The sequence below is a fragment of the Trachurus japonicus genome, chromosome 24 (genome assembly GCF_045865225.1).
Source record: "Trachurus japonicus isolate A0001 chromosome 24, Traja_1.0".
Lineage (NCBI taxonomy): Eukaryota > Metazoa > Chordata > Actinopteri > Carangiformes > Carangidae > Trachurus > Trachurus japonicus.
Genome location: NC_140930.1, coordinates 3,762,145 through 3,790,109, shown reverse-complemented (window position 1 = coordinate 3,790,109; position 27,965 = coordinate 3,762,145). Strand labels below are relative to the sequence as shown.

Below are 27,965 nucleotides of genomic sequence, written 5' to 3'. Positions count from 1 at the left end.
GCTTTTGATGTTCCTGAAATAGGTGGATAGGGTTTGTTTGATTTTTATTTTCAGATGAGGATGGTGAAGAGGAGGAGGAGGAGGAGCAGGGCGGGCGGTGAACGGGTGAACAGGAAGTTGGGCGCGGCGGCGTGGAGCTCGTTGTTTCCGTTCGATCGGCACTCGCTGCAGTCTGGACCGCAGAAGGTGCAGCTGGACGAGTAGCGTCTCCATCGGGACTCGTACGTCCTCACCGCCCTCCGTCCTGGACGAGAGACACAGAGGACGACAGGTCAACACACAGAGTCACTGTTCAGTATTTAAAGGGATAGTTCAACATTTTTGGCAAATTGGCCCATTGCCATAATCCCTATAGTCTTAGCAGTAGGTTTGTTACCTTTAATTGTCAGTGCAAGCTAATATTTAGAGCGGCGGAGCAGAGCCGTGAGCTGCTCAGAGCTACGCTACGGAGGCTCATGGGATTTCTTGGTTTCTCTCATCAAACTCATCAAATACACAATCCAACAACTCCACAACGCTCTGGTGGACAAGTTGTGACCTGCACATTCACCACGCTATGAGATAATAACACAACGTTACCACACAGAGTTGTTTTAGAGGGAAATACAGAGACTGCTTGATGAAAAACTGTCCCTGAAGGCAACGCACATCAGCGGTTTTGCATGAATTTCCCTCTAAAACAACTCTGTGTGGTAACGTTGTGTTATTATCTCATAGCGTGGTGAATGTGCAGGTCACAAATTGTCCACCAGAGCGTTGTGGAGTTGTTGGATTGTGTATTTGATGAGTTTGATGAGGGAAACCGAGAAATCCCATGAGCCTCCGTAGCGTAGCTCTGAGCAGCTCGCCGCTCTGCTCCGCCGTTCTAAAAATAGCTTGCACCGACAATTAAAGGTAACGAACCTACTGCTAAGACTATAGGGATTATGGCAATGGGCCAATTTGCCAAAAATGTTGAACTATCCCTTTAAACATCTTGTGTCTTTAGTTGTTGTTTTATTTTTTTGTCTTACTTGGTTCGTAGTAGTCGTAGAGGAGGACGGAGGCGTCCTGGACTTGGGCCACTTTGTGCTCGAGGAGCAGAGGAACCGTCAGACACGTCTCCTCCACCGTCACCTGACAGACACACACACACACACACACTCAGGGTTCATTCACACTCAGGCGTCGGTACAGCGTGTGTGCAGAGATGGACAGAGTACTCGACCCCAGTACTTGAGTAAAGGTACAAATACTACTGGTCAAAATTTACTCCGTTACAAGTAAAAGTAGTTCAGTCAACATGTTACTCCAGTAAGAGTAAAAAAGTACTTGCTTTTAAAGGTACTTAAGTATCCACAAGTACATGCTTTTAAATTTACTTTAAGTAAAAATAAGAGTAAGAGTAAATTTCATATTTTTCACATCAATGAATGACTATAATTGTTTCTAAATGAATGTAAGGAGCTTTTAACTCTTGTTTCTGAGAATTAACTCTTTGAAAGCAGCTGCACTGATGTGCTGCTTTTAGGGGTTACTGTGCGTTCACACCAAAAGCTTCCAAAGCGTCAAAACGCTGGAAGTCAATTAATTTTCAATGAGAGCCAGCGACACTGAGCGTCCAAAGCGTAAACAGGCGTCGCCGCGCTTCCAAAGCGTCCAAAGCTTCACCAGACGAGAAGTTGAGCCCGGTTAACTTTAGGGTAATTAGCTATGACGAGGTTCGGCGGCAGCCTGTCAGAATAGAGACGTCCTTCGGCTGCCTTTTTTTTCCTTTTTTTTGTCCTTCGGCTCCCCAATGACCAGCGCGATCGAACTTTGACGTCAGTCACGTGAAGAGCGACCAAAGCGGCTGAAAATATTTGCCGTTTTTATTTGCCGTTTTTGCCGGATCTGTCTTGTCTGACGCCCACCCTCGAGCGTTTTTGACGCTTTGGAAGCTTTTGGTGTGAATGCACAGTAAAGAGTTTTCTTCTTTGACAAACACAGCTTGTGTCCAATAGGATTTTAGAAAAAAAAAAAAAAGAGCAGACCTGAAAGTAACCAGTACTTTTCACCCTTCCTAGAAATTAACTCGAGTAAAAGTAAAAATATTTGTCTTGGAAATGTATTCAAGTAAGAGTAATAAGTACCAAAGAAATCTAATACTCAAGTAAAGTACAAATCCTCTGGATATGTACAACTGCGTATGTGTATCAGTGTGTGTGTGTGTGTGTGTGTGTCTGTGTGTGTGTGTGTGTGTGTGTGTGTGTGTGTGAGACACCCACCGAGTCCAGGTAGAGGACGACGGCCCCCGGTCGAGTCTCCACCTTCTTCACCATCTGGTCGGTCCGGACGCCGTCGGGAAGCAGAGCGAAGCCGCTCAGCAGCCCCAGCTCCAGGATCGCCATCCCAGTGGAGTTCAGCCCCGCGTCCTCCCGCAGGCTGCAGCAAGGCATCATGGGACATGGACAGGTTTAATAATGCTGCGTTCAAGACAACTCGGAAGTCGGAAAAACACGAGCTCCGAGTTGTAAAAAATGAATTGAACGGCGTTGAACTCGGAAATTACAGGTCGGAAACTCAGGTATCATATCAGAGCTCCGACTTTCCGACTTGACGTCACGACAACATCAAAACATGGCAGCCCTCGTCTTAAACGGTTAGAATTTAGACATTTTTAGTTATTTGTTGAGGTTTGAATGCATATTTTTGTGTATTATTGCAGTAGCCTATATGAAATATGTTTATATTAGGCTGTGATTGTTGTATGGTGTGAATTTGTGTTCCTTGTATGTGACGGAAATAACATTTAATGGTTATCAAGGCTATAACATTATGTGCACTCATCTGCAGCGTCTCCTCTCCTCCAAAACAAACATAATTTACTGCTGCATTTATTTTTGTGTGTATTCAGCTATGAGCCACAATAATACGCCAAACTTCCTTCAGGTATCCATGTTTTTTTTCTCCCGAGTTCCTGCAGCGTGAACGCAATGATGTCGGAAGTCGGAAATTTTCGAGTTGGGAATTACGACCTCTGAGTTGTCTTGAACGCAGCATAATCACAGGAATATGGAGCATTTTATCTCTCTGGTTCAATTACATCATTTATTCATCGAGCCATTTTTGTATTTTTTATTCCAATTTTTTTTTTTTTTTTTGCATTTTCATTTTGAAATCTGTTTTCATTTAGCTTTTATCTGATGATAAATTGTTTATAAATTTAAAATGAAACTATGAATGAATCTAAATAATGAATGATCAAAGGATAAACAAAAGGTATAATGAATGATCTGAAGTCAATTCTGTCTCATCAAGAGTTTAATTCATGAAGGAATTTACACTAAACTGTTTGTTTTTGTTTCTATGCAGCTGTTTTCTGGTCTTTTCATAATATCATTGATTTCCATCTTCACTCGTTGTTTGTGATAAAAGTTTGACAGGTTTCAGACGTGTGAACAAACAGGAAAGATAACCAGTCTAGTCAATTACATTTTATTTCTATCCACCACTTTCCGGAGAATGACACTCCATTCCACCGTTACTGTATTGTTGATAGCATAGACTGGTTGATAGACATTGGCCATGATGACTTTTTTTATAATCATCACGTAATTTTAATGAGAACAATACGGACAAGTTTTTAGCTTCACGTCACTATATCACCGTTGTTACTACTGTGATGTTTATGAAGTCTATAAAACGAATTGTTGAACAAACATTTTAGATTAGCTGGGCTAACCGTTAGCTGTTAGCCGTTAGCAGTGTCAATAAACAATAACTCAATAAACGGCCATGAAAAAAAAAATTTTTTCCAGCGGATATCCTAGTTCCAACATGACTGAGCTAACTGGAGCAGTTTCATGTCGTGTCCGACAACGGGAGGGTTTTGACAGCTGACGTCCTGGTGTTAGTTTGCTGCTGCTGTTAGCTTAGCTGTCAGCAGCAGCAAAGCTAACAACTACGACAACCATGACTAATTACAAAAACGTGCACACAGAAATAGTAATGTTTGTTCAATAATTCGTTTAGACTTAAAGCAGAAGTAAGTGATATTTTTGTGTTAATATAAGTCTTAAATAGTTCTATCTTCCGACAGCAATCACTTACATAGAGTGTTTGGACTGAAACACGGGTCTGTCAGTCACTCTGCTCTGCTCTGAGCCGAAGAGAAAACATTTATCGTATCCTACAAGTTTTATCTAATGAGGAGAGAGAACGGCATGCAGGGCTGTGTGTGCAGCCAAGGGACGCCGTGAATGTGGCGACGTAGGGACGAGGACTGTTATGGTGCGTTCAAGGCAACCCGTAACTCGTGTTTTTCCGACCTGTGAAGTCGTACCAGTTCGATCTGGTACGAGTTCACGGGTCAGAAGTTACGAGTGGTCGTTATAGTGACTTTCACCGGTAAAACAGGTCGGAGAAACACGAGTGGGTTGCCTGGAACGCTACAAAATCGTAAGTTGTGACTTGGAGCTGTAATTTACGGTTTCAAAAGCCTGCCTGGAACGCAGCATTAGCCAAAACGACCGGATCGCTTACTTCTGCTTTAACAAACATCAGATTTAGTCAAAACGGTTTTGGCAGCCCGGAGCCCCCACATTTGGTACCTACACCGGTGGCTAACGCTACCAGTTAGCCGCTCGCTAGAATGCTACTAAAACCGACTTCCGTTGTGGTGTGACGCAATGGATCATGGGAAAATAAAGTGGTGGTTCTCAGCATGAGGCCTGTCAGAGGGAGGGAGGAGGAGACAGAGGGGGAGGAGCTGCTCACCTCCAGCAGACGTGCAGATGAGCCGAGTTCATCTCCGTATCAAACAGTCTGACGTAGAGATCGAACGCCTCGAAGGAACCAACCTCCATCCTCCTCCTCCTCTTCCTCCTCGTCAGCCGGTCGGTCCCGATGTTGTAGAACACGTTGAGCTGAGGGAGGAGGAGGTGGAGAGAGGAGGAGAGGGAGGAGAGAGGGAGGGGAGGGAGGAGGAGGAGGAGGAGAGAGGAGAGGGAGGAAGAGGAGGAGGAGGAGGAGGAGGAGAGAGGGAGGGGAGGAGGAGAAGTAGGAGGAAGAAGAGGAGGAAAAGGTGGCGTAGGAGGAGGAGGAGAGGAGGAGGAAGAGGAGGAGGAGAGGGAGGAGGAGGAGGAGGAGGGGGGGAGAAGTAGGAGGAAGAAGAGGAGGAAAAGGTGGCGTAGGAGGGGGAGGAGAGGAGGAGGAAGAGGAGGAAGAGGAGGGGGAGGAGGAGGAAGAGGAGGAGGAGGAGGAGAGAGGAGGAGTGAGGAGAGGGAGGAAGAGAAGGAGGAAGAGGAGGAGGGGGAGGAGGAGAGAGGAGGAGAAAGAAGAGAAGGAGGAGGAGAAAGAGAAAGGAGGGAGAGGATGAGGAAGAGGAGGAGGAGGAGGAGGAAGAGAAAGGAGGAGGGGGAGAGGGAGGAGAGAGGAGGAGAAAGAAGAGGAGGAGGAGGAGGAGAAAGAGAAAGGAGGAAGAGGAGGAGGAGAGAGGGAGGGGAGGAGGAGGAGGAGGAAGAGGAGGAGAGGAGGAAGATAGGGAGGGAGAGGAGGAGGAGGAGGAAGAGGAGAGGGAGGAGGAGGAAGAGGAGGAGGAGAGAGGGAGGGGAGGAGGAGGAAGAGGAGGAGGAGAGAGGGAGGGGAGGAGGAGGAGAGGGAGGAAGAGGAGGAGGAAGAGGAGGAGGAGGAGGTGGAGGAGGTGGAGAGGGTAAAAGAGGAGGAGGAGGAAGAGGAGGAGGAGGAGGAGGAGATGGAGGAGGAAGAGGAGGAGAGAGGAGAAGGAGGAGAAAGAGGAGAGGGAGGAGGGGGGGGGGGAGAAAGGAGGAGGAAGAGGAGGATGAGGAAGAGAGGGAGAGGAGGAGAAGGAGGAGGAGGAAGAAAAGGAGGAGGAAGGAGAGGGAGGAGGAGGAGAAAGAGAAAGGAGGAGAAAGAGGAGGAGAAAGAGAAAGGAAGAAGAGGAGGAAGAGGATAAAGGAGGAGGAGAAAGAAGAGGAGGAGATTGTGATGTCAGATGTTTCCTTGTGCCAGAAGCTGTTTGTGTTTCAACCTGACAGAGTTTGATCTGGTACCTGAACCAGAGCGAGTCCTCGGCCCTGAGCCGTCACCTCCAGACTGACCGCCTGCTGCTGCAGCTCCACCTGAAACACCACACAGAGACAGAGAGAGAGACAGAGGATTAATGTTTCACTGCGGCGCCACCATCTGGACAAAATGTGTACTTTCACTGTGGCTCAGGAGGTAAAGCAGGTTTCTCCTGAGCAACTGTCCCACGGTCCTTGAAGGCAACACAGTGAAGCCTGTAGCTGTGCAGCTGCAACATGGAACAACCTGCAGAAAACTTTAATTTATCATGTTTCAACTGATCCATACACCTTTATTTTAATATTTTAATTATTGTTTAGTTTAGTTCATTTATCCTTAAAGGGATAGTTCAACATTTTGGCAAATTGGCCCATTGCCATAATCCCTATAGTCATAGCAGTAGGTTCGTTACCTTTAATTGTCAGTGCAAGTTATTTTTTGGCAGAGCAGAGCGGCGAGCTGCTCAGAGCTACGCTACGGAGGCTCATAGGCTCCTAACGTTGTGTTATTATCTCATAGCGTGGTGAATGTGCAGGTCACAACTTGTCCACCAGAGCGTTGTGGAGTTGTTGGATTGTGTATTTGATGAGTTTGATTGATGAGGGAAACCAAGAAATCCCATAATGAGCCTCCGTAGTGTAGCTCTGAGCAGCTCACGGCTCTGCTCCGCCGTTCTAAAAACAGCTTGCACCGACAATTAAAGGTAATGACCCTACTGCTATCTGACTGACTATAGGGATTATGGCAATGGGCCAATTTGCCAAAAATGTTGAACTATCCCTTTAAACATTTTGTGTCTTTAGTTGTTGTTTTATTTTTGTCACTTTTTTGATTTTAATTGTGATTTCGTTTCCTTTTACACTTTTATCTTCTTGACTCTGTGACCTTTTGTAATTTCTCCTTTGCTCAACTACATTGTGAATGAGGAGTTACTGTAAAATAAAGTTCATTGAATGAGCCTCCATCTTGCTCCACCCTTCAGAGATTCAGATGAATCTTGAATCTCAGGTGTAAATGTGTGTGTGGACCTGCTGGCTCTGCTGGACCAGGTAGTTGTCCTGGTGGATGTGGAGCATGAAGGAGCTGAAGGAGCTGAAGTTGGAGTTCACACTGATGGTGATGTCGTAGTCGCGCGACGCACCGAGAGCCGCGAAGGTGGAGAGAGCCTGAAGAGCCACGATGGTGTCCTGAGAGAGAGAGAGAGAGAGAGAGAACCAGACCAGACCTCAAACATCTGATCATCCTGCTGCTCATTTCCTGTTTACACATCTGTATGTTTCTGTGTGTGTGTGTGTGTGTGCGGCTGCATCATTCCTGCCATTCTACGTGTCTGTGCATCTGTGGACAAACAGATGACAAGAAAAAACCTTCCTGCTTGTTTTTATTCTCTGTATCTGGAGCCTCTGGCACGTTATTTACATGTTTTCAGTTTCTCTGCAGCAGCGTCTGTCACGCGTGTTTGCCTTTATGTGTGTGTGTGTGTGTGTGTGTGTGTTCAGGGATTAATTACAGTTCAGTCAGCAGACGACCACAGACATCAGGCTCAGATGACACAGAAGGGAATTTCTTCTTTTGCATGAACTCAGATGTCTGAAATGTGCAAGTCTCAAATACTTTAAGGTCTCATATCTTAAAGGGATAGTTCACCCAAAATTCAAATTTCACTCATTATCTACTCACCCTCATGTGGACTAAGGACTGTGAGAATTTTCAGAGTCCTCCGTTCCTTCTCTGAGTTACGGGGGGGTCCACGCAGCAGTATTTGTCCATATAATGGTTGTCAATGGATACCAACTTTCTTCGTCCAAAAAGACACACCAAAAAACATCCAAATACCTCCACACAGCTCGCCTGTAATGTCTGTCTTGTATTGAAGCCCCAACATGAGAAATTGTTACAAAAAAAATTAAGTAAGTCTATATTAAAATCTTGTTTGTAGCGGAAGCTCCCAGTGTCTCAGTTCACTGCTCTTCCTGTGTCTGTGCAAATCACGCGAGATTTGCACTGACCGGTGGAACAATTTCTCATGTCGGGGCTTCAATACAAGAGGAACATTACAGACAAGCAGTATGGAGGTATTTGGATGTTTTTTGGTGTGTCTTTTTGGACGAAGAAAGTTGGTATCCATTGACAACCATTATATGGACAAATACTGCGAGGGTGAGTAGATAATGAGTGAAATTTGAATGTTGGGTGAACTATCCCTTTAAGGTCTCATATCTTGAACTGTAGGTGGGCGGGGCTTGGCGACTGCTCTGTTGTGACATCAAAAAGTCACAGGAAGTGCTGATCATGTGTGTGTGTGTGTGTGTGTGTGTGTGGTATTGAGATCTGAACCTGAGTGCTTCCGAATCCTCCCCGGTGGTTCCTCTGCTGACTGAGCCACTTCATGAGGTCCAGACCTTCGGCCACGTGACCCAGCCTGTGCTGAGCGAGCAGCACGTACGCCGCCATCTCCACGTCTGCCGAGCGAGGTTGCCACGACGACGACAGGCCGGCGCCCGGGGAGGACCAGGTGGGCACGCCGTCTAAACCACAGAGGGGAAAACAGGAAGTGGTATAGCTGATCGTGTCTTCCATGCTTATGCTGCCTTCATGTGCTATGGTACAGATGGTATTTTCCACTTGTGACCTGGTATTTATTAGTGCGTTGTGTTCATGTGCTTTTGTTGTTGTACAGAGAAAATAAAGATGGTGGACAATCTTGGATAAAACAATCTTGGATTGCCTAGTTCATCTCTTACAGCAAGAAGATGAATTATCAAAACTCAAACGGTAAATATTAATATTCATGGAGATTTAGCACTGGCTATATTTGGCTAGCTTTTTAAAAGTGTTTTTACTGTACATGAACGCATACATAAAGTGAATAGCTGTTAACTGTTTTCTAAAGGCTTGCCTTGCTTACCATTAACGAATCTTGCGTTGCTCGCCGCCATGTTGAAAAGGTCAAAGGTTATTTTCATCTCGGCAGCTCGGGCATCAAAACATTCTACGAGTTGCCCAGTGGAAAATACCACATGAGAGGGTGTTCATGTGGACTTTTCACGTCGTCTTTTGGTATTTACTATAATTACCGTAGCACATGAAGGCACCATTAGAGCTCAGGAAGAGGGAACAAATCAGCCGTTACCTCTCATCTCTGCTCGTCCAATCAGCTCGCTCAGAGCCAGGTCGGCGCTGGAGCTGCCGGACAGAGCCAGGGCGTAGGTGACCAGGCTGAGGCTGTAGTTGCCGGGGACGCCCAGAGCCAGACGAGTCTCCAGGAAGAGCAGAGCTTCAGACACATGAGTGCCATACTGAGCCTGACAGACAGAGAGCAGGGCAAACAGACACAGTGTAATGAGACGTTACAATCCAACATTATTCATCCCTGTGGGTGTAAACAGACGTAAACCAAATAAACCAAGATCAAGTCAAACAATCAGTCCAAATTTTAACTAAACTAAACAATTTCCTCCTGTTTGAGTAAAGTTGAATTCTTCATAGTTTAGGCGCTGTCATTAAATTTGTTGACAATTATAAAAATATTGAAGCTTCATCCTGAAATTATGGAGTCATTGGTGTTTACTAAACAGATATTATTGGAGCATTGTGTCTTTTCTTGATGCTTTGACAAAGTTTCCCCTCTTTATTATTCAACACTTTTGTCTCCAACTGCCAGGACACACGTTCTTTGACTGAAACAAACTTTTCTTGGTGGTGTATTGGTGTTTTATTGATGTTTTCTTGGTGGTGTATTGGTGTATTATTGATGTTTTCTTGGTATTACATTGATGTTTCATTGGCGTTTTATTGGTGTTTTCTTGGCGGTACATTGGTGTTTTCTTGGTGGTGTATTGGTGTTTCGTTGATGCTTTCTTGGTGGTGTATTGGTGTTTTATTGATGAATTCTTGGTGGTACATTGGTGTTTCATTGGCGTTTTCTTGATGTTGTATTGGTGTTTCATTGATGTTTTCTTGATGGTGTATTAGTGTTTCATTGATGATTTCTTGATGTTGTATTGGTGTTTCATTGATGTTTTCATGGTGGTGTATTGGTGTTTTATTGATGTTTTCAAGGTGGTGTATTGGTGTTTCGTTGATGTTTTCTTGGTATTACATTGGTGTTTCATTGGCAGTACATTGGTGTTTTCATGGTGTTTCATTGATGTTTTCTTGGTGGTGTATTGGTGTTTTGTGTTTTATCTATGTTTTCTTGGTGGTGTATTGGTGTTTTGTGTTTTATCGATGTTTTCTTGGTGGTGTACTAGTGTTTCATTGATGTTTTCTTGGTGGTGTATTGGTGTTTCATTTATGTTTTCTTGGTGATGTATTGGTGTTTCATTTATGTTTTCTTGGTGATGTATTGGTGTTTTCTTGGTGGTGTATTGGTGTTTCATTGATGTTTTCTTGGTGGTGTATTGGTGTTTTCTTGGTGGTGTATTGGTGTTTCATTGATGTTTTCTTGGTGGTGTATTGGTGTTTTATTGATGAATTCTTGGTGGTACATTGGTGTTTCATTGGCGTTTTCTTGATGTTGTATTGGTGTTTCATTGATGTTTTCCTTATGGTGTATTGGTGTTTCATTGATGTTTTCTTGATGTTGTATTGGTGTTTCATTGATGTTTTCTTGATGGTGTATTGGTGTTTTATTGATGTTTTCTTGATGGTGTATTGGTGTTTCGTTGATGTTTTCTTGGTATTACATTGGTGTTTCATTGGCAGTACATTGGTGTTTTCATGGTGTTTCATTGATGTTTTCTTGGTGGTGTATTGGTGTTTCATTGATGTTTTCTTGGTGGTGTATTGGTGTTTTGTGTTTTATCTATGTTTTCTTGGTGGTGTATTGGTGTTTTGTGTTTTATCTATGTTTTCTTGGTGGTGTATTGGTGTTTTATCGATGTTTTCTTGGTGGTGTACTAGTGTTTCATTGATGTTTTCTTGGTGGTGTATTGGTGTTTCATTGATGTTTTCTTGGTGATGTATTGGTGTTTTCTTGGTCATATATTGGCGTTTTATTGGTGTTTTCTTGGTGGTGTATTGGTGTTTCATTGATGTTTTCTTGGTAGTGTATTGGTGTTTCATTGATGTTTTCTTGGTGGTGTATTGGTGTTTTATTGATGTTTTCTTGGTGGTGTATTGGCGTTTTATTGGTGGTGTATTGGTGTTTTATTAACGTTTTCTTGGTGGTGTATTGGTGTTTTATTGGTGGTACATTGGTGTTTTATTGATGTTTTCTTGGTGATATATTGGCGTTTTCTTGGTGTTTTCTTGGTGGTGTATTGGTGTTTTATTAACGTTTTCTTGGTGGCGTATTGGTGTTTCATTGATGTTTTCTTGGTGGTGTATTGGTGTTTTATTGGTGGTACATTGGTGTTTTATTGGTGTTTTCTGGGTGGTGTATTGGCATTTTATTGATGTTTTCTTGGTGGTGTATTGGTGTGTAATTGATGTTTTCTTGGTGGTGTATTGGTGTTTCATTGGCGCTCTAAACTCAGTCTGTTGGCTGCAGTGTCTCTCACCCTGATGCCACCGTCCTCCAGCAGGGCGATGAGGACGTAGGCCGTGAGGGAGACGGGCCCGTCCTGTCCTCCCTGGAGCTCGGTGTGGATGACCCGGCCGGGCTCCTCGAACCTCCCGTCCGCCCCCTGATGGGTCACCAGCCAGGCCACGGCTCGGTGCAGCACGTTGGCGTCGATGCTGATGAACGGACGCGCCTGCAGGAAACACCTCAGCACGAACGCCGTCAGCCTGAGGAGACAGAGTCCGTCTTATCAGAGTTTCTGAGATGCTGTTTACATTTATATTCATACAATCCAGGTGTGTGAAGCACTTTATAACACACCAGGTGCTTCCAGATGAATCCTGTTCTCCGAAGGCACTGAAGGAGCCATCCGCCCTCTGATAGGACAGCTCCCGCTCGTAACCTGAGGACAGACAGTGGAGACCATAAACATTCACTTGATTATTTTATGGACTCAAAAATAACTTGTCAGGAAGTTATTCCGTCTCATAAGAGTTGATTTTGTTTCTGTGCAAATGTTTTCTGGTCATTCCATAATCTTCTGATTGTTTGTAAAAAGACGTAATAAAAGTTTGACAGATTTCAGACTCAGGCTGTCGAGATATACCCAGGGGGCAAAATCCCAGTTTTTTGAAAAACGGACACGGAGCGTTGTAAAAGGTTTGACACCAGAAATGATATCTAGGAACTTAAAGGATTAAAACCTGGGTGGACAACCCGGTCAACTAGCTGCTGGAAAGCTACAGGGGCCCAAAACCCCTTTCTTGGGTAATTTTGCTGGCGAAATTATGTAAATGCAAATATTTAGGTACTACAATGGCATAAATAGTCATGCAACTATAAAATTTGGCAGAGATTATCTTGACACATAGGGGGAGGCATGAAAAAAAGATTCTGGGGTTTGTTGCAACTCGATTTTAAGATATCACCCTCAACATCCCAAAAAAGACCAAAAAAAGTACTGTTCGCCTGACAAATTCTCATGAAAATTATTATTTTTCAGTACTTTATATATCTATGCTTAACATGTATATAGAAAATTTCCTTAATTCATAAGCTTCCATTTGAGTCCAAGATAGCCTTTCTACTAGCTACTGGAAAGCTACAGGCTGTCTCCAAACAATGCTACACCTATTGTGAAAAACTACATGTTAACTGGCATGATCAGAAACCATTCTATTTCTGGTCTCCCTAAAGTGAACAGATAGATAGAGAATATATGAAAAAACTGTCCAGTCAAGTCAATTACATGTTATTTCATTATGAGGCCACAACCTCTTACATCACTGTGATGTAATCCGCGGTCCTACCTTTCATCATGTAGTCCAGGGCTCGCTCGGTGGCGTCCGGGCTCGTCTGTCCCGTGGCGTTCAGGTACTGCAGGACGTAGACGTTCGGAGCAAAGTTGATCATGTTCTGTTCGCCGCAGCCGTGAGGCATCAGGATCAGAGCATCCAGGCCGCTGATGGACGGGCCCAGGATGTCGCCTTCGTCACCATGGAAACAAGACAAAATAGACTGAGCCGAAGTCACAGCATCAAGCATCATTAGTTTTAAAACAAAATACTTAACAAACACATTGTAAACAGCTGTTGATGCCTTTTGTGAACAGCTGTAGCATGTAGCATGATGACGCTGGCCAACCTTCACTGAGCTGAACCCTGTCTGACTGATAATTAACCTTTAACCCCACAGGATCCCTGGGTTGGACTGGAGTCATAAATCTGATCCAGGTTCAGCTCAGCTGCTGCTGCTGCGTGTTGTGTCGCACCCGTGTTTTCACGCTGAACCGTCTGCAGCTTGTTACATGGAAAAGTACCAGTGCAGCAGCTTCTCTGTTTGAACACGTGTGTTTCATGTTTTCATCGCCCTCAAAACATGAAGCGACGACCTCTGGGTTATTATGACCCATGTTGTGTAGCACACGTGTGTCTGATCAGTCAGACGTGCTGGAGTCCATGTGTGTGTCACTCTGCAGGTTTGTGTTGTCTGCAGCCACAACAACAAAGAGTGAGTTATGTCTCAATCTATTAATTACACATGTTTCACTTTCCTTTAAGTCTGCAGAGCACGCATCTGTCACAATGACTGATCTATCTATCTATCTATCTATCTATCTATCTATCTATCTATCTATCTATCTATCTATCTATCTATCTATCTATCTATCTATCTATATATCTATCTCTGTTGAATTCCCTCCTGTGTCTTTTCCTGACATTAGCATTTATAGATCTACAGATTTCTGATGTTTCTATGCAGATGATATTTACATGTATATATGTGTTTGTGCACCACTGGACCAGAGACTTTTATTAATATATATACAGTATATAAACAGTTTAGAGGCAGTAGTTTACTGGCTGAGCTGAACCTTGGCTCATACGTTATGTTGTTTTTTTGTTTTGTTTTTGTTTTGTCGTTGGTTTGTCGTCTGTTTTCTTCTCCTGTCCTGTTGTTTACAGGACCGGTCCTCAGGCCTCAGGTGGTCTGAGGCTCAGTCTGGTTCCCAGCAGGTTGTGTTTACGTACCGACGGCCGTCAGCTCGGCCCTGGCGCTGCCCTCCACCACGTCTTCCGGGAGGGTGAACGCGACGTGTCTGGTAACGACCGGCTGCGGCGGGAAAACCTCGAACAGCAGCGAGGTGGAGAACGTCTGCTCCAGTCCCTCGGCCTGCAGGAGCCCAACACACACACACACACACACACACAAACAGACAAACACAGTGAGTAATATTTCTGGGAAAGTCAGAACTGTGAAAGTGGGTCAAGATTTAGAGGAGTTTTTCTCTAGTTGTTTTGGAGCAGCAGTTTTTGACGGACAGCTCCATAAACACAGTGTGACAGCTTCAACTCTCACCAGCTCTGGTTTGTGCTGTTGAGCAAGATGCTGAAGATCTGACTTCTCACTTCACTGGCTGGTTAATCCATCAGAGCATCAGAGCTAACAGATCAGTGTCTATGATGTACATGATGAGGTGCCTGTTCTCTTCCCTGCCCTATGAGATTACTATTTAAGTTTTTGTATGTTTTATTGTGTTGCCTTCCCCTTGTACGTGTATATTTATTGATTCTTGATTGTATTGTACAGGTGGTGTATCGTGTCTTGTGTTATACGTATCTCTGTGTCTACTGTGTGATTGTATCCGTGTGTTGGGATTGTGTTAGCTGTTTTGTTCTACTTTATCCTTGATGTACCTGGAGGAATAGTGGTCAACTTTGACTGAATGTTTGGAGTCCAGGAAGAATAGCCAAGCTAATGTGCTGGTGCTAATGGAGATCCAATAAATAAATAAGTGTCTAACACAAATGCAGTGGTTCTGAACTAGCAGTTTATAGTTGAATCTGAATTCAGCGGCTTCATCCTTTACAGGACGCAGTTAAAGGTCGATTATGATGGGGATAAAATTGAAGAAATACTCAATTAACACATAAATTAGGTCTTTAATGTGACATATATTGAGTTATTTGGGTCTAGTGTGTGATTCCCTCTCTGTCACCTTGACCAGCACCGTCTTGCGGACCCGGTCTGAAGCCGCCGCCGCCATCGCCTTCACAGAAATGGGGATCTCTCCGAGGACTTTGGGCCTGATGGGAACGAGGACGGACGTCCCGCTCTCTCTCCCCACGGACACCCTGCGAACACTGGGCATGGACAGCTCCTCATTGTCGGGGAAGACAAAGTCAAACGTGTCGCTCTCTGCCACGATCACCATGACCTGGCAACAAAGAGGACGAGAGAAAAACACCCAGATCACATTCAGCCAGGAACAAATAGCATGGGAGGAAACAAAAAGGAACACGTTGTTGTAACCAAATATCAAATTAAAGAAATAATTATGAGAGCAGCGGCTCTTTCAGGGCCTGATATGATCTTTTATGAAACTCTTGTGTGTTGAAGGATTTAAAGATGAAAGAGTTCCCGTGTCTGTGTCGTTTCTTCAGACGATGCCACATTATACTGAAGCAACCTGATGCCTGAACAACCTCACTAACCCTGTGAACCAGATTTAAGGCACGCCTGTAATCCAACACCTGCTGATGGTACAGACAGTACACACTGACATATATCACACATTCATCCTGCCGGTCTCATACTGACTGTGCAGCCTCCTCTGGGAGATCTTCCTCTGTGTGACCACCCCTCAATAGAAACGATGATGACTAATCCCCAAAAGTCCCCTCAATGTTCTCCTCAACTATTTCCCTTTTATAGCCACTTCTCTTCTATTCCTTCATCCTCCAACGTCTCCGTCTTAATTGGTCCCCTGAGACGTGGTAATGAGAGGAATCATGGGCAAACAAGCGCTGTAAAAAATATTCATGGGAATATCCTGAAATCTTTAGCTGAGTCAGAGGAAGCTGGACCGTGGGTGAAGATCCCTTTTGGAAACATGGCTCAGTGCACCCACTGACCTCAGAGTTTATGAGGCGTTTCCAAACTTTTAAAACTCTACTTCTTTTATAACTGTTGTCTACAGGCCTCATGTGTCACTTTAACCCAGTTTAGTTCAGTTTACCCTTCTCATTATTATTCAATTATTATTTTTGCAGGTGTCAGATCGTGTGAACATGTTACTTTCTGACTCTCTGAATGTCTTGACTGTTCATCCAGCTGTTCATCTTGTGTGAGGAGCAGCACACTGACCTGCACGTCCTGCTGCAGGTAGTTGAACAGGATGATCTCCAGCAGCAGCTCCTCCCCTCGGATGATGTAGGCCGGCAGGTTCAAGGACAGGAAGAAATCCTGGAAGACTTCGAGCTGCAGGGACATCACAACAACAGTGTTAAAACTGACGGGGCACTAATAATAAAACCATCAAGTGATGTTTTTGTTATTTAAGATTAGAGAGGCCGAATATAGAAATAAGAAAATAACTCAAATTGCAAAGCTATAACTCTGAGTTATTATTTGCCATTTAAAGGGAAGTCAGTGAGCTGATATAAAAACCTCTGCAGGCTTCTTTACGATGCCCAGGCCCTGGTACTTAGACATGACGAAGGCGGTGGCGGACCAGGTCGTGATGCTGTCAGGTACAGTCAGAGTCATCGTTGCTGTGTCTGAATCACTGCCATGAAGATGAGAAAGATGTTTTTAATTAAAAAAACCAATGGTTTAATATCAAGGGTCAGTTTTATACTTTGCAAAAGCAGACCCACAAAAGGTGAAATATGAAAAGTGAAATACACATTTCCCTCTTTGTAAATGTTCAGTTTTAGTCACTGCTCTTGTTCACTTTGGTTTGAAAGTCAAAATATATAAATATGAGGCTGATAAGTGGAAATGAAACCCCATGACTGGCTTGTCTGCTTCACATGCACACCGCCTCACAAAGTTATATATTGTTTACCCTGAAGTCTCCTGATTGTGTTTGTGTAAAACATTTTATCACTGAAACGGTAGTATCAATGCCCCAAGTTGTCACTCAAATGTCAGTTTAGTGTCCTGCCAGTAAGACGTGTTGTTGTGCTAGGTGTGAAGGTTTTTGTGATTGTCTAATATTGAATATTTTTTGTTCTCAGGTCTTTTGGGGGAAAAGAGAAGAGGTATCCATGAGACTATTTCTCTGAGGATTCACCCTGTGTTGGTGTCGAGCCATATCCAGGTCTCTGGGAAGTTCCAGCGCTCTCGTGGTTCCTGCTGCTGCTGCATGTTCTCCACCATGGGAAATATTGCCTCCCCTGCTGTTTAGAAGATGAGCATCAGTTTCGTTAGCTTATACACAGTACTTAAGTGAGTGTGAGAGTGAGCTTTTGTGCATAGTTGATTATTAAAACTTACGAAATTCAGGTTGCATTGGATGTTTCATCATGTGCAAAGAGGCATCAGTCAGAACCACAAGGTCACAGGTCTGCAGGAAGACGAGGGAGGAAAACACAGTTCACTCCAGATAGATGAAAAAAAAACAACCTGAACAGCTTCAATGGACACAGACTCAAGTTACAGAGAGGATTAACTCTGAGCTAATGTAGGTTGTTGATTTTATGTGCAAAGATATTGTATCTGGGGTGGACAGTCTATCTATTTACTATGTTTTATTGTGTATTTTATCTTTACTATTTTGTCTTTTTATTATGTTTTATGGTTTTTATTTTACTGTACAGCAATTAGGAAACCTTTGTGTTTATTTAAAATTGTGCTTTATAAGTAAAATGGATTGGATTGGATATTATTACTTTGTAAAGGACAAAAGTTAGAGATTTCAAAATTTAGGACAGTAATGATAAGTATTTTCCCTGTTAAAAGGGGCTATACAAATAAAATTGCCTTGCCTTGCCTTGCCTATTGATGATACCAAATAGAAGTACTAGTTTTGATTAAATGTAACTATACATATTTTCTGTTTAAGACCCAGATGAACACAACTGGAGTAAAGCAAACTGGTTTATTATCATTATTCCCACGATGCATTGAAGGAACAAAGTGTTTAACTAGTCAGTCATGGAGAAAACTGCTGATTGGCCCAGAGTTCAGATGGAAACAGGATACATATCTTCTAACCAAAGCTAACCTTGAAGACAGAGTACGGGTCTCCCATTGTCAGCATGTCAGAGTGGGCGTCGGCCATGGAGCCACTGTACTGATTCATCTCCTCCAGCACCTGTGAAAACCACACCAGCACCTTTTTCACAGCAGCTATTGTTAAAGTCCACAAAGGCAAACAACACTTGGTGGGACACAAACGCAGCACTTATTGTTTAAAACCAGTTTGACCGAGCTGGGCTGATTAAACACTGAACAGATACTGGATGCTGCAGGTTGGGTTTCATGGATGTACCTGCAGGCGGGTGAATGTAAAGATGGAGAACTGTTACTGCTGAAACCGGGGAAGACCGTGCAGAGTTATAGAAGCTGGAGGTATCATTGTATGGAGCGATGTAAACGACAACGTGTCACGACAACAAACGCACCACAGACTTTACACAACAAGACACACGTGAGTTAAGACTTCACTAAGACTAAGGGGCCGTCCACACGAACGCGGGTATTTTTGAAACCGTGTGTTTCTCTACACGGTTTGGCCTTTCGTCCACACGTAACCGCAGTTGTGGCTCCTGAAACCGGAGTTTTTTGTAACCGGAGTCCAGGGTGAACTTTTTAGAAAACTCCGGTTTTAGCTTCATGTGTGGTTCCTCCCGTCCTGTAGATTTGTTTTCAATGGAGCCTTTCAGAATCAATCAGTGGATCGATGTGTGTATTTTCGTATCTGTCATAAACAAGAGATTACGGGTGGAGTGTGTTAGTAGCGCGGACTCTCGGTGCCGGTCAGTTTGAGCCTCCACCAGAGAGGACTTGTTTGGCCTCCACTCTCTCTGTACAAGTTACAGCTTCTTTCCTGTTAGGAGTGATATCGCCATCTACTGCTTTGGAATGCACATGACATTGTTTGAGACGGATTTTGACGGACAGAGTTATTTTTTATCACACCGGTGGTGTGGACGCGAATTTTCCATAAAAGTTTGGTTTCAAAAATACCCGTGTTCGTGTGGACTAGGCCTAAGACTCACGAACACATCCTCAATCCCATGATAACGAAAAAAGAAACCAACACAGGCTCATTAAAGATAATACAGGTAATAATAAATAGTAAGTAAATCTGTCCCTCACCCTCTCTGGTGTGATGTCGTTGTGTGACCCCGCCCACTGCGTGGCCTTGTCGACCACCAGGATCCCGACCAGGGTGCCCGGCTCCTTCGCTGTGACCTTCAGGTCGACTTCCTCACCTGGTCTGCTCATGGCGCTGCTCCAGCTCAGAGACACCTGCCAATCACACATACTGTATATAACCATCATTTCATCACAAGGGTTCAAGCACCAGTTTGAATCCTGTCACGTCAGGTAACGGGGACGATGGCGTTTTGGTTTTCAGAGGGGAATCGTGTCTTTGCATCATCATATGATCAAAGTTCAAGACAGATAACATCGGTAACACTTTACAATAAGGGTCCCTTAATTAACGTTAGTTAGTACATTATTAAGTTATTATTATGTATTACTTAGGATTAGGAAACACATTAATTAATGTAGCCTATTAGTAAGCAGTTAATTCATGTTTACTACTCCAAGTTAGTTAATAAATTTAAAAGTTGAATAATGTAATTAGTTATCATTATGTATGCATTACTCAGCATTAATTAACACATTAGTTTATATATTGCTGCTTAATAATGTACTAACTAATGTTAATTAAGGGACCCTTATTGTAAAGTGTAACTGATACATCTATAAAATCCCTTATAATCAAACAAAAGCATGACTTTATTTAAAGAATACATAGGTATTCACTTTAAAATATGTATGTTTTGATGAAGGTGTCAACTGAGGAATTCCTATATACCTATTTGAATTAATTAAAGTAGTAGATTTTTACTTTTTGACCACATAACAGTGTCATTAGCTGAGCTCTGTCTGACGATGTTTTAAGTGATAAATTATCTATTTTTATTTGTGAAGATGTGTGATTCAGTTGAGTAAATCGTCTTCTGCTCTGTGAATAAAGTCAAACGTGTCCCCTTTTTCTAAACATGTCACAAACTTGTGATTGACTCAATCTGGACTGATCAATCAGGCTGCTCCTATAATACTACAGTACTAACATAATATAGGGAGTAAATAATGTATCCAAAAGAAGGACTGAGAATCACCGTGTTGTGTAGAGTGTGAGTGAGGGGCAGCTGGAGGACGTCGTTGATGATCTCTCCATCAGGGTGAACACAGTAGACGATGATACAGGCCAGAGGAGCCCAGGAGATCTCTGGGACCAGGTTCAGGTACTCAGAGCTTTTCCCAGCAGAAACCACCTGACCTCTGGACTTCACCTGCACACACACAACCAGGTGGGAACCAGGTGTTATACATGGTTTGGTACGGCAGAATATTTGAGGTCTAAGAAGATTTACAGACATAATGTGACTATCGAATGTATCATAACAAATGTTCTTGTTTTCTTTTCATCAACACATCAATATACCACAATTATTTATAGCAATCATGTTGATAAAGTGTAGAAAAGAACATGTGCAAATTAAACGCACACAAAAACAGAAAAGTAAAACAGAAAACATTACAAACAAATATTTTGAATATCATCTTCAGTTTCTTACGATGTAGTGAATCTCAGTTATCGCAAAGTTCCCCTTGACGCGCAGCATGAGCGGTGAACCGACCTGAAAGAAGAAAAGATGGTGACGGTATATCCAACCCAAGACAAAACACTGTGTGATCAGTGTTTATTCATGTGTTTACCTCTGGGGGTGTGACTGGTCTCTGGACCTGCAGGTACGAGTCACTGGGGGAGGTGTAGCTCCTGTAGAGCTGCAGAGTGTTTTGGGTGTCCTCAATGGACGCCTGGAAATACATTTATAAATAATACATGAAAAAGACTTCTGATTTCTATTGTATTGTTAAATAAAGTTGAAGAAAATCTTCTTAAAGTGATAGTTCACCCAAAATTCAAATTTCGACTAAGGGTTGGGAGAAGTTTCAGAGTCCTCCGTGCCTTTTTGAAGTTACAGGGGGGGTCTGCGCAGCACTGCATGTCCATATGACGGTTGCAAACGGGGCTCACTTTTCTTTGTCCAAAAGACACACCAAAAAACATCCAAATACCTTCATACTGCTCGTCTGTAATGTCCTTCTTGTATTGAAGCCCGACAGGAGAAATTAAGAAAAAAATTAAAGAAGTCCATATTTTAAGCTTGTTTGAAGTGAAAGCTCCCAGTGTCTCAGTCTCAAATCTTTTGCGATTTGCACTGTCACAGGCAAAGCAGTGAACCGAGACACTAGGAGCTTCCGCTTCAAACAAGCTTAAAATATAGACTTGTTTAAATTTTTTCGTAACAATTTCTCATGTCGGGGCTTCAATACAAGAGGGACATCACAGACGAGCAGCATGGAGGTATTTGGATGTTTTTTGGTGTGTCTTTTTGGACGAATAAAAGTGAGCCCCGTTTGCGACCGCCATATGGACATCCACTGCTGCACGGAGCCCCGCTGTAACTCAGAGAAGGCACGGAGGACTCTGAAACTTCTCCCGACCCTTAGTCGACATGAGGGTGAGTAGATAATGAGAGAAATTTGAATTTTGGGTGAACTATCCCTTAAAGGTTCTGTAGTTGACTTTTTAAAAAAACAGTTTGGTTTTGAATTAGTGCTGGGCCGTTAACGGTGTTCTGCGAGAAAATTATCGCCGTTAATCTATTCTCAAACTTGGGTCTGGGAGCTGGGTCAACATAGTATTTTAATCTAGATTAATCTATTTTAACTCCAAGATTGCAGTGATATTAGTCTAGATTTAAAAAAAATAATCTATGCCCAGCACTATTTTGAATGAATTCAAAACCTGTGTGATTGACCTCATCGACACTGGAACTGTGAAAATGTGACTCTTTGTTTCTCCTCTATGCAGACGATACTTTGCTTTACATTACAGGTTATTCCTACGAGATGTTGTGTTCAAACTGCACAATAAATATTAATTGTATAGAATTATCACCATGTTTTTATGAAATATATCTTTATCTATATCTATATCACTATAATCATTATAGTTTTACAGTGTGTTGTTCCTGTTGTTTGTGTCATCATGACTCACATCAATAGTGAGAGTTCCAGTGTCGTTCAGGACTGGGATGATAATGGTTATGACTCCGTCTGCAGGAACAAGATACTCCATCTCTTTGTGTGTGGTCTCCTCTGGGTGTGACGACCGAGGAATCATTTCCTCCATCGCCTCCATTTTCCAACTCCAGGGACTTTGTTTTCGTTGCATCACTGACACTTGAATAACCTTCTGCAGATCCTCCATCGACGGTGGTTGGCCGTCGTATGTGCATATTTTCAACTACAAAAAAAAAAGAATGAATGAACTGATCAGCAATATGTGTTTTAATTGAAATGTTTCATTTGTATATACAGGTAAATCTATAAGACATGCTGTTTTTCTTACCCTGGTGGTAAAAATTACAGATGGCCTCAATATTTTGGGATAAGCAAAAAATGAAAGCTTATATTTGTGTTTTGCCAAAGACACCGTTGCTGTTGAGTTGTGTGTGAGACCTGGAGGAGGAGAAACACCCACAGTTAGTTTAGTGATGCTTCACAAAGTCGTCCAAACAAACAGGAAGTCACATTAATGAACGAATGAGCCTGATTACCTGTCAAGTGTTCAGTCACATGAACCTTGATCGTCACAAATTCCTTCTTCATGTTTTCGTCGTAGAAAACCATCTTCATAGCCGGTTGATTCATTAGATCGTAGGTGGGAACGCTGTACGTGAAATCCTCGGTGCCATCGAACTAAAACAAAATAATAATCATGTAATCAAATATATTTGTTTTTCTTATTTCCACTTAAATTCCTTGTGTTTCTCAGTCCAATGATTATTCGATGAGTGGAGAAAACAAGTTTGTTGGTTGATATTAAACTCCAAACATCGACATATTCATCCATCACGCACCGTTCTGTCTTCGCTGTAAACCTCCATGACACCATGAAAGTGATAAAGGAACGTTACGTTCATTCGTCCCTGAACTGGTTTCCCGTACAAATACCTGAGGATGAGAACAAACCAATGGAGATCATTAATATTTCAACCTGTAAATCAAACACCTGACGGGATGGAGCAGAGGTCTCACTTGGCTGTGACGGAGCCCTCCAGACGGTCCTTGTGGTAAATCACATCTGGAGCTTTGATCACAACCTCAAACTTTGGCAGCACTGCAACAACACGATGGAGACATTAATGTTGTGTTTAATAACAGAGCTTCACTGTGCAACATAGAGATAAAGAGAAACTGCACAGACCATAATGAGCCACGGTGAAGTGCTGCCCAGCTGAAGCCCCCTAGAAAACAAACACAACATAAACGCCTTTTTATAGCGCCACCTGCAGCTCGTACAGTCCTGGTTAAAGCCTGGATCTTAAAGGGATGGTTCAACATTGGCAAATTGGCCCATTGCCATAATCCCTATAGTTTTAGTAGGTTTGTTACCTTTAATTGTCGGTGCAAGCTATTTTTAGAACGGCGGAGCAGAGCCGCGAGCTGCTCAGAGCTACGCTACGGAGGCTCATTATGGGATTTCTTGGTTTCCCTCATCAAACTCATCAAATACACAATCCAACAACTCCACAACGCTCTGGTGGACAAGTTGTGAGCTGCACATTCACCACACTATGAGATAATAACACAACGTTACCAGACAGAGTTGTTTTAGATGTAAATGCAGAGACTGCTTGATGAAAAACTGCACCCAACGGAAATGTGCATCAGCGGTTTTGCATGAATTTCCCTCTAAAACAACTCTGTGTGGTAACGTTGTGTTATTATCTCATAGCGTGGTGAATGTGCAGCTCACAACTTGTCCACCAGAGCGTTGTGGAGTTGTTGGATTGTGTATTTGATGAGTTTGATGAGGGAAACCAAGAAATCCCATAATGAGCCTCCGTAGCGTAGCTCTGAGCAGCTCGCGGCTCTGCTCCGCCGTTCTAAAAATAGCTTGCACCGACAATTAAAGGTAACGAACCTACTGCTATGACTATAGGGATTATGGCAATGGGCCAATTTGCCAAAATGTTGAACTATTCCTTTAACACTCTTACTTTGACTTTAGTGAAGATGGTCCATTCACCCAGAGGAGGGTTGTCCGACAGCTGGAACTGTTTGGACACGACCCCGAGGACGCCGTCCACAGACGACCACTGTCTGAGGACGTTTCCCCTCGGGTCCTGGATCAGACAGAAGAAGAAGGAGAAAAACTCATCATGATCCACCAGTAGAGGAGTTTATAATCATATAAATATAATAAATATAATAGCTGCCTGATGTGGTTGGGACATTATTATCACACATCGAATACTCTGGATATATGAAGCTACACGTTTATAACACAATAAAATCTGTATAAATATGATGCTTTCTCACCGTACAACATATGTCACATATCATAATACATATTGGATCCTCTATTTAAAAGTATAAGGTAAAAAAAAACATACAACAAATAGAATACACATTAAAATTTCTATAAATATGATATATGTTGTGAACACATACGCTAATGTTGTAGAGCTACACATGCAAGTCAATTTAAACATTTGTATGTAATATTCTGTATGATTTTATATTGTTTTCTCATCAATTCTCTTTAATTTAAACATTAAAAGATATTTTTATGATATTTTATTATAATTTGCACAAAGGTGCTTGATTTGATTGGATTTAATTTTATGTTTTCTGATGGTCAGTCAGTGGGATGTACTATATATATTTACATAACGCATATCCATCATATAAATAAACATATTTGTATGGGTTGGATACATGTGCTGCCCATATATTTTATAAAATAGATCGAGAGCTGAGAGGTTACACACAGTATATGATTTTATTGTACTATAAGTGCATATAATTTGTGAAATTTGGGGATATTCTGATTGATTTGAAGCAGATAATCTAAATTCTAGCATTCTAGCTATTTTACTACTTTTATGTGTAGGGACTACAGATGAAAATTAGCTGGGAGCATAGACTGTAAAAAGAATGGACGTAGCGTCCGTGACGTCACCCATTGGTTTTGGGGAGTCGTTTTTGTGACTCAAATATGGCGGCCTGAACAGTGCCATGTTGGATTGGCCGGCCGAGAACCCGCCCACTGGCCTCGAAGCAGCTGTCCACGGAGCTGCTCGGACCTGTCACTCAACGTTTCCGCGCCCTAATTGGCCAGAATTTTAACCTAATAACAGTAAAACGGTAGAGTTAAAAAAAAATTCCCCCCCCTCAGAGTGTGTGCGGGGGTAGAAACTATCGATTGAGACGAAAAAACGTTCTGACACCAGGCTTTTAACATGTTGACTGAGGATGTAAAGTCGGCGATTTTAACATGGGGGTCTATGGGGAATGATCCCTTCTGACACCAGCCCCCAGAGGAAGAAGAGGGGATTGCAGTTTTTTGAACGCAGAAGTGAGCTTCACTTCTCAGACCCACAACTGCCCCCTTGGCTGGGAGCTAAATCTGGTGCAACCATCTTTTATTTTTTTTTCCTTTAAATGATTAATGTAATTGCACATTGTCCCTTATTAAACTAATAAACAAGAAGTTGAGGTCAGAGGTCAGACTCACTGTGACGGTGACGTCCACCGGGCCGACGTAGGGCAGACCATCGGGGTGGATGGACACGGCTCTGATCTTCACCACCTGTCCCGGCAGGTAGTTCACTTTGTCTGTCTGGATGAAGGTGGAGAGGCTTTTGGGCTGAAACTGCAGCTCCGTGGAGTTGGAGAAAACTTGGACGCCGTCCACGTGACCGTTGACCTGCAGCGTGTAGGGGTGCCAGTAGCTGGACTCTCCGTCTGGGATCTGCAGGATGGAGCTCGAGTTTCAACCAGGAAATGACTCAGGTGTTTTCATGGAGACTCAACGCCAGAGGAGGAATAATATGTAAATGTGAGAAAGTGAAGAATGAGAGCGAGCGTGTTGTTTGTGTTTGTGGAGTCGATCCGAGCCGAGCAGCAGATAAGAAGCTGCTCTGCTCCACATGTGACTCACTCAGATCACATTTCTGTTCAAAGGCGTCAGTTCACACTCCAGAGGAGAGAGTTTCTCCTCCAGCTGTGAAAACACACACTCACTGATTGTTCTGGGCTCATCGACCAAGAAACCTGTCAACACCGATGGAGGGAAACACAGAGACCAGAGACGGAGGAGGAAACGACTGTTTAGTACAAACCATGTCTTCATTTCTCTTTTTACTTTGATTCTGCTCTCTTTGTTATTTCCTCTACGACTCCTCTGGGATTTTAATACACACTGGTTTTTATCTCAGGTTCACTGGCGGCCACAAGGGGGCGACAGAGAAAAACTATATTACTGGTATATATATATTATCATTATATGATCACAATGGTCCTAAACGGGTTTGAAGAAATAAATAATACATAAATATATAATAATGTTTATATAATGTCATGTAATATATATACAGTAAAAAAAAAAGTTAATTACAAAATGACATGTATTTTATACTATTCATATGTATTACTCGTGATACAAATGAATATTCATATATAATAACAAAATAATGTATAAATTATAATCTTGAATTGATATTTAAATGTAAAATATTTGGAAAGATTAAAATAACACTATAATATACAATGATATTTCTGTTTATAAATGTATGTGAGGACAAGAAAGTTCATTATAAAATTACATATTGACATTACAAACACTAATATTTATCTGTTACTTATAGTATGAATACATATTAATTGTTTTGTTGAATATTTTTTGATGATGATATTGGATGAATATGGTGATATATTATGGGAATATCTGAAATATAAAAAAGCATACGCAAATATGCATACACACATATATACATATGAATATACGGAAATATAGACATGTGTAAAAGATTGTATATATATATAGGCCTACTGTATATAGTGTTATACTTACAGGTGGCAGAGTCAGCAGCTTAGTTGAGCCTGTAAACAGATAAATAATTGAATAAATGTGTGCTGTATCACTTATAATATATACAGTATATAATATATATACATTATAATAATCAGAGAGTCGATGTTGTGACGTCGATGTGGACTCGTGTGTTTTACCTCCGTCCACCGTCACCGACTCTGAGCCAGAAACCGTCTGGTTTCCATGGACGACGTGAGCAGAGACGCTGACGGACGAGGAGCCGAGGACGGAGACGGACACGGACGGAGGAACTCCAGGACGGAGGAACCTGGGGGCCAGCAGCAGGTAGGAGGCCCCGGGGCCCGGGCTGACGTCAACAGGTCACAAACAAACAGACAAACAAACAAACAAACAACAAGAACAACGGTAAAGAGGAGGAAGGTCAGAGGGAGGAGGAGGCCACTGACTGTGATTTCTAAATATTACATTGCATCATTATACAACATTTTACTGAACTAATGGATCAACAATTCTTATCTTCACATCATGACTTCATGCTACTTGAACTGTTTTCATGACTGTGATCTTTCATCATCTGTAACCGTGACAGATCTGATTCTGAGTTGTGTTGCTGTTCAGAACAAAATGTTCTAGCATCACAAAGAAACACATTTGGAAAGTTGAACATGAACTAATGAAGCATGACCTATAAAAGTTGGTCAAATCAGACTCTTACACAGGTGGAGCTGCTGTTTACTTCATCTGTCAGTCTATATTATTCAACACCACAGTCCGTCTGGTGTTAATATGAACCTCAGTTCAACAATATACAGGTGAAATCTGCATCTAATGTTATTTTAACGGTAGATTAAACATCTCAGATTTGCTCCCCCGGCCTCTGTACCTGTGTGTGGTGGTGGTGGTCTGGGCGGCCGACAGCACAACAAGGCCGAGGCCGAGGCTGAGGAGGCCACACAGCTGCAGAGACGCCAT

General features: G+C 42.6%; 1 protein-coding gene across 1 annotated transcript; it reads right to left on the bottom strand.

The window, feature by feature from the left end:
• Window positions 1-47: 47 nt before the first annotated feature.
• Window positions 48-27,965, bottom strand: cd109 (CD109 molecule). The gene is made up of 33 exons (XM_085771681.1): window positions 27,877-27,965; window positions 27,170-27,339; window positions 27,012-27,040; window positions 25,674-25,910; window positions 24,154-24,279; window positions 23,358-23,397; window positions 23,189-23,270; window positions 23,011-23,104; window positions 22,708-22,849; window positions 22,500-22,609; window positions 22,146-22,394; window positions 20,798-20,899; window positions 20,656-20,718; window positions 20,197-20,370; window positions 19,160-19,312; window positions 18,063-18,152; window positions 17,333-17,402; window positions 17,130-17,235; window positions 16,502-16,619; window positions 16,199-16,312; window positions 15,051-15,269; window positions 14,083-14,224; window positions 12,862-13,038; window positions 11,873-11,954; window positions 11,550-11,778; window positions 9,179-9,350; window positions 8,383-8,573; window positions 7,074-7,232; window positions 6,033-6,101; window positions 4,738-4,886; window positions 2,247-2,403; window positions 1,014-1,116; window positions 48-244 (listed from the first exon to the last, which is right to left on the bottom strand). The coding sequence occupies exons 1-33, from the start codon at window positions 27,963-27,965 to the stop codon at window positions 51-53; spliced, it is 4,401 nt and encodes a 1,466-aa protein (XP_085627807.1). The 3' UTR covers window positions 48-50.